Source organism: Neomonachus schauinslandi, chromosome 6 (assembly GCF_002201575.2).
Source record: "Neomonachus schauinslandi chromosome 6, ASM220157v2, whole genome shotgun sequence".
NCBI lineage: Eukaryota > Metazoa > Chordata > Mammalia > Carnivora > Phocidae > Neomonachus > Neomonachus schauinslandi.
Window position 1 is genome coordinate 32,759,770 of NC_058408.1, and position 6,730 is coordinate 32,766,499.

Genomic DNA, 6,730 nt, shown 5'->3' on the forward strand with positions numbered 1-6,730 from the left:
TTTTTTTATAACAGTCACCTGTGACCAACAAAGAATAACGAGACCCTAAAAAGAAGTAAGCCATTAAAAATGTTATTACCAGTCCTTACTCAAGCCAAGACATCACAAGAATGGTAAGGCCACAAGCTCCCTGGTCAGTTCTAAATTAAAGACTGTCAGGGGAGGCCCTTGTTGGCAACCCTGTTGGAACCCCTCTCACTCTTGAGAGCTTTTTCTGTATCTTCACTTAATAAAACTCTATTGCTTACTCGTTCTCCTTTGTCCTTGAGATTCATTCTTCCACTCTGGGAGACAAGAACCTTGCTCTCCCGCTTCACCAGCACCACGTTGGGTGTGCAGATTACTTAAAATAAAAGCTTAAAAAATAAAAATTAGAAGAATAAAGGAGGGGACAAAATCACCTCTTGGAATTCTCTTCCAGTTCTGTAATTCAGCGATCTTTCCAGTCCTGATTTACCATTTTACCTTCCTTCTGGAAGGGAGGGGGAAAAAAGAGGCACATCTTTTATCTAAAAACTATACCCAGTCGTCTCCCAAGAAGGCTTCTTTAGGAGGAGGGTGTTGAGGTAACACAGCCTGCAATTAATCTGCCTTAGGATGGGAGGAAGTGCAATGCTACCAGAGAAATTCCAGGGGAGTTTCAGACCTCACCTGCAGGAGCTCACAGCCTTTATATGACATATATAAGTAACTGGAAGCCTCTTGGCTTGAGGCAGACTCCTAGGAGACCACAAGCAACAGCCTTTCCTGAACTCAGGTAAGAGAACTCCCTTTCCCTACACCATTCACACAGTTCTGGGGATCAGGCTGGTTCTCCCAATCATTTATCCAAGTGTGTTCAGGGCCACATTTAAAGGAGCCCTTTCCAATAGGACAAAATATCCTAAGGATAGAGAAGTGTCCTGTTTATCTTCTCATGCCAGTACCTAGCACAATATTTAAGACGGTGTTCAATAAATGCTAATCAAATTGTTGAATTTAACCTATATTTACTATACACCCCCTATGCTCAAGGCAACTAACATCATTCTTTTTTTTTAAATGAATTGATTACTCACTATATTTTAGATGTATAAACCATGCATCAGTTTCTATAAATGTCAAAGCAAGTTTCTGGGGTAAGGATTATTACCACCATTTGGGGGGGCTAAGAAAACAAAACTAAAAGAGGCAAGTTTACTTGCCCAGGGTCACATAGCTGTAGGGTGACTAAAGCATTCAGGTTTACCTGTGACTTCCCCAGTTTTGAAACTGAAAGTCTTGTGTCATGGGATACCCCTCAGTCCTGGGCAAACTGGGACCACCTACTTTGATGGGAACTTTTAGCCAGTATGTCTCAGCATGGCACTGTCAGCTTCTGTCTTTGTTTAAAATGTTGATATGTTGTTCATCATGGATTTTTTTCATTAATTCTGATGTTGCATTAAAATATTAACTTATCTTGATTATTGAGACTTTTGGTGCCCCTTACATGTTGTGCTCGAGGTGAGTGCTTTGTTCTCCTCACCCTAATCCCAGCCCATTATAATTTATCTTAAAACTCAGCAGTTTGGGGCTCCTGGGTGGCTCAGTTGGTTAAGCGACTGCCTTCGGCTCAGGTCATGATCCTGGAGTCCCTGGATCGAGTCCCTGGATCGAGTCCCTGGATCGAGTCCCGCATCAGGCTCCCTGCTCAGCGGGGAGTCTGCTTCTCCCTCTGACCCTCCCCCCTCTCATGTGCTCTCTCTCATTCTCTCTCAAATAAATAAATAAAATCTTTAAAAAACAAACAAACAAACAAAAACTCAGCAGTTTGGGGATAGGAGCAGCCTATCCCAAGAAGAAATGAGTTCCCTTCCTACCTTTCTTCTCCTTTTTCGGGGGGCCTGGGCAGAGCCAGGAGTTGCAGTCAGGAGAGAGCACCCTCTTGCATTCCTTTCAGATGTGCCTGACTCTAGCCTTCCTGTAGAGGGTGCTGTGGAGCTCAGACACCTCAGGAGGGAGAAGTGTTAGGTGTAACTGGGCTAATTGCCCATCAGATCTTGACTTTCCCTGGCAGTAGGACTGTTATGAAATCATTGACTTTCTATTTGCCTTTGGGGCTGAAATAAGTCTATTATCCCCAAATAACCAACCTGATCCCAGACAAATACCAAAGAGCTAAGCTCTTCTGCCCTGGGGGGTGGCCATAATATCCACAGACAATTTCCCCGCGTGTTTTTGGTGGCTCAGCAACAGCTTCTATGAGATTCTGTTTTCCTGCAGGTCCCCTTCAGGCGTAAAGGGACCAGAAGAGTGAGCTACATCGGCATTCTGGAAGGGAAGACTGTACACGTCAATTCGCCAAAACAAGTTTTAACATTTTCCCTGAAATGTAATCCTCTGTCTACTCACTGCAAGGGCCTGCTGCTCTAGGCCTTACCTGCTGGGCAATGACGATGGGGCTGGGATGGGGACAGAATAAAGGAGTCAGGACCTGTAGCACCAACTCACACTCAGACCCTGAAAAAACACCCAGAGTCTTTTCTTCCAGGAGGCTCAGCAGCTTTTCTTAGTAAGTTAGATGAAAGGGCCAGACTGTCCAAAGCCAGACAAAGCTATTGAGTTTCACCAGGGGACACGTGGGGAAGGCATGTCCCTGGTGACTGAATTGGCTTCTTAAGACATGATGTTGGGAAAACCAGTAAGTCATTCTCTTTCCTTTGAATTCCTAGCTCCTTTGGTCTTCAGATTCTGGCACAAGATGAAAGCCTCTGGTCTTCCCATCTGCCTTCTCTCTGCTGCATTTTATCTCTTCTGGACACCTTCTGCTGGGCTGAAGACACTCCATTTGGGAAGCTGTGTGATCAACACAAACCTTCAGGAAATGCGAAGTGGATTTTCTGAGATACGAGACAGTGTGGTAAGTGAGGGAGGCAACACCTCCCTGTTCCAGTAGCTGTCTCTCTTCTTCTCTACTTGTCTTTCTCTGTCCTCTGGCAGCCCAGCAGTGTGATCACAAAAAGAGATAGGTTGGGGACTCCTTACCAGGGAGGATGTGTTCCCAAGAAACAGCTGTAGTTCACAATTTAAGAGTGTTTTGGAAAGGGACACTGTCTGCTGGGCTGTGTGGCAGGGAGAGGATGAGAGGTCTTGATGTCTAAGACCTGGCAGTCATCAGTGACCTGTCCTTTCTTGTCTTGCCTTCTTCCATTTAGCAAGCCAAAGATGAAATCATTGATATCAGAATCTTGAGGAAGACTGAGTCTTTGCAAGACACAAAGGTATGTGCTTGGTCCATAAAGTTCTGAGAGAAAATGTAAATCGGAGGCATCTCCATCACCCTGGGTCTTGTCCTTGGATGCTCTTCCCCCACCAACATACTAGTCTTCTTTGTAGCCTGCAGATCAGTGCTGCCTACTCCGCCATATACTGAGACTCTACCTGGATAAGGTATTCAAAAACTATCAGACTCCTGACCACCATATCCTCCGGAAGACCAGCAGTCTTGCCAACTCTTTTCTTACCATCAAGAAGGACCTCTGGCTCTGTGTGAGTAAAGGTCTTGGGTAAAAGGATCCATTGCTTCACATAACTTCAATGACTTAGCAACCAAGCTCTTTCTTTCTCCCATTTAATGGATAGAAAAACTGAGTCCAAAAATTCTCAAAATCTGTGTTGTGCCATGTGACTAGGCAATAAGAACTCAGTTTTACTGACTTTTGGGTATATGCTCCAGGCAAAAAGTCTAAATAGCTACAGAATGCTATTTAATATTCAGGAAAATGATCTATTATCCATGAAATTACACTTTTTCTGTAGGTGAAAGATCCTATGATATATTAGCGTATCCTGTGTCCAGGCAGCCACTCAGCAAGCCATTGGACTCAATATCAAGATAAGGTCTGAATAGGACCTGGGGATCCAACAAAGAGCTCCATACTTGAGCCTATAAAACTGGCCTCTTCTTCTAGCTTATGATTAGTTTTCTGATCCCCAATGATGAGATCTGAAAAGACTTTTCTATAAGAATGGAGTATGTGCAAGAATGTAGGTGAAAGAGTAGAATTCCTGTTACTTCACAGTAGTGACAAGGGCAGAAAATCAGAATCTTTAATAAAATCTATTATTCTGTGGCATTCTTTTCAGCATGCCCAGATGACATGCTCTTGTGGAGAGGAAGCAATGGAGAAATACAGCCAGATTCTGAGTCACTTCGAAGAGGTATATGCAATTTTGGCCTTGGTTGGGATGGATGTGTTTTTAGAACTGAGATCACAGATGGATGGGATGGCTATTCATACTGGTAGAAATCCTGTAGCCCTCAGTAACTCTCTGAGGTCATGTGGACCACCCCTCTGCTTTAACCCAGGGGACACCCATCCAGGCTTTAGAAGGGTGCTGTCTCTGGAAGATGCTCTGGGATTCTAGAGGAAATGGCCCTAATTCCATCAAGTCACTCCAGAGACATCTGGATCTTCCAGCTGTACAAATAAGAGGCAATAGTTTTCCAACATTCACACACTTATACATACCCTCAAAAACATGCCATGTTGTTTCTCATCGTGGTGCCTTTGCACATCAGCCAGGAAGGCCTGGAGTCTACTCCTCACTGACTAATTCCTACTCATCCTTTGAGACTCATCCTAGGCATCACCTCCAGGAAGGTACTGACTACTCTCCCAAAGTTAGGCACCTCTCCTGTGATCCCATGGGGGCTCCATCCTCTATCCACCACACTACATTTTAGTTGTCTGCTTCTGTCTCCCTCACTTGTCTGAATTCCCTGTCAGCAGGGATTGTGCCATTCATCTTTGAATCCCTAGGGAGCCCAATGCTTAACACAATAAATATTTGTTCAATTGAAGTTGCACAGTAGTCAACCCTTACACACACACACACCTTTCTTAAAAACAAAACAAAACAAAACAAAACAAAACAGCCTAATTACTTTGATCTCTGTGATTCAAGAGGCTTGGGTTGTAGTCCGAATTCTGCCACCCTCTAGGCTTCAGTTTCCCTATGTAATGGACTCCATGATTTTCCTTCCTCTTGTGAGATCTCGAGATTCCACAACTTCTTTCAAGCTCTCCACCTTGAAAAGAATACTATGCTTACAATCCCCTGCAGACCTACCAATGAAAGGGGAGAATTAACCCGGGAGTGCATACTGTCTTTTTATGAGGTGCTCACCACAGAAGTTGTGTCTTTCAGCTTACACCTCAGGCAGCAGTGGTGAAGGCTTTGGGAGAGCTCAACATTCTCCTGCAATGGATGGAGGAGATGAAATAGAAGGAGAGTGATAACCTTACTGGCAGCAGTGCTGGCCGAGAGTCCCAGTCCTTGGTACTGGCGGAAGCATGACCCCAAACCACCATCTCGCTGCTATATAATTTAGTGCTGGTCATCGTGTTTATTATTTATTTATTTATTATTTGCTTCCTTATTGTGGTTGTCTCCATGTGTTCCCACCCTTAATCTAGCCCATGGTTTTATAAGATTTTGGTAATATCCTTTCTACTGTTGGGTGTATTTATTAGTTAATATATTTATTTATTTTTGCTAATTAACTTATTTATTTTTGTTTGTGAAGACAAGACTTATTTAAAAATTCACGGATGAGGGGTGCCTGGGTGGCTCAGTCGTTAAGCATCTGCCTTCGGCTCAGGTCATGATCTAAGGGTCCTGGGATCGAGCCCCGCATCGGGCTCTCTGCTCCACAGGAGGCCTGCTTCTCCCTCTCCCACTCTCCCTGCTTGTGTTCCCTCTCTCGCTGTGTCTCTCTCTGTCAAATAAATAAATAAATAAATCTTAAAAAAAAATAAAAAATTCACGGATGATATTTATAATCTGACTACAGGTTTTCATGCAGGTTTTCGTAAAGTAAACAAACCCTCTAAATTCTAGAGGGGTGGCTAGGGGTGTTATTCATTTTATTAAATTAAGGGCACATTTACTGACTGCCAAGACTCTGTGAGATATTTAAAAGTGAACTAATGGCTACTAAATGTGGGTTGTGGAAGGAGTTCTGATGTGAAATTGCAGACTTATCTTACAATTACTGACCACCCCCACTCAACTCCCCAACCCCATACTTGCTATGGAATCCTGTATGGCCAAAATGTATTTCTACAAATAAAGTTTTCTTTGCATAATATCTCTGTGGAGTTTAGAAATGCTTCAGAAGCAAAAACAATGGTAGGGAGACCTTGAATCTCTTATTACCTAGGGACTTCTTGCTCTTTTGGGGAAGAAAGAGGCCAGTGGGAACCTGAGCCTTCTTTCTCTTACTGAATGTATTCCCAGCTCTACGTCTTAATTGACTCACATCTCTGATCCCACAACTCTGCCCTCTACATAAAGGGGCTGTGACCAAGTCAAGGGCTTCAGTTTGCTTTCACCTTGTTGGCTTTGAGCACTGTCCTCTCTGTGCCTGGTTTTCTTTCTCACTTTAGGTTCTCATACTTTTGCAATCAGAGTCTTGATTGCAACACAAAATACAGTGGGCAGAAGCCTCTATTATAAGGGTTAAGAACACACAGACGTAAAGTGTAGTTACTGAGTCTTGCCTACATTAGTGCATGAACACTATCTTGAGGCTCTTCTACTTTGTATTCTGGCCAGCCCCAGGGTCTAGGTTGTTTCTGCATCAAGTCTTTGTCTTTGTGACCAACTACTAAGTCAGTGTTCTCTAATCAGGCCCCTTACATGTTGAGCTTCGCTAAGCTCTTCTGGCACTGGCCGTTTGCCTCCTTCCTCCCAACCTCACTCT

At 43.7% G+C, this 6,730-nt stretch overlaps 1 protein-coding gene across 2 annotated transcripts; it reads left to right on the forward strand.

Annotated features, from left to right (window-relative positions):
- Positions 1–2,722: 2,722 nt before the first annotated feature.
- On the forward strand, positions 2,723–5,250 carry IL20 (interleukin 20). Of its 2 annotated transcripts, XM_021682509.1 has the most exons (5): positions 2,723–2,881; positions 3,177–3,242; positions 3,358–3,510; positions 4,108–4,182; positions 5,173–5,250. In XM_021682509.1, exons 1-5 carry the CDS (start codon positions 2,723–2,725, stop codon positions 5,248–5,250), a joined length of 531 nt encoding a protein of 176 aa, XP_021538184.1. The 2 variants fall into 2 exon arrangements, with proteins under 2 accessions (XP_021538184.1, XP_044772287.1); XM_044916352.1 differs by lacking the exon at positions 4,108–4,182.
- Positions 5,251–6,730: the final 1,480 nt, after the last annotated feature.

Coding starts and splice junctions, on each gene's coding strand:
- IL20 (XM_021682509.1), top strand. CDS start 2,723: ATGAAAGCCTCTGGTCTTCCCATCTGCCTTCTCTCTGCTGCATTTTAT. Junction 2,882..3,176: donor CTGAGATACGAGACAGTGTG/GTAAGTGAGGGA, acceptor TCTTCCATTTAG/CAAGCCAAAGATGAAATCAT. Junction 3,511..4,107: donor AGAAGGACCTCTGGCTCTGT/GTGAGTAAAGGT, acceptor CATTCTTTTCAG/CATGCCCAGATGACATGCTC.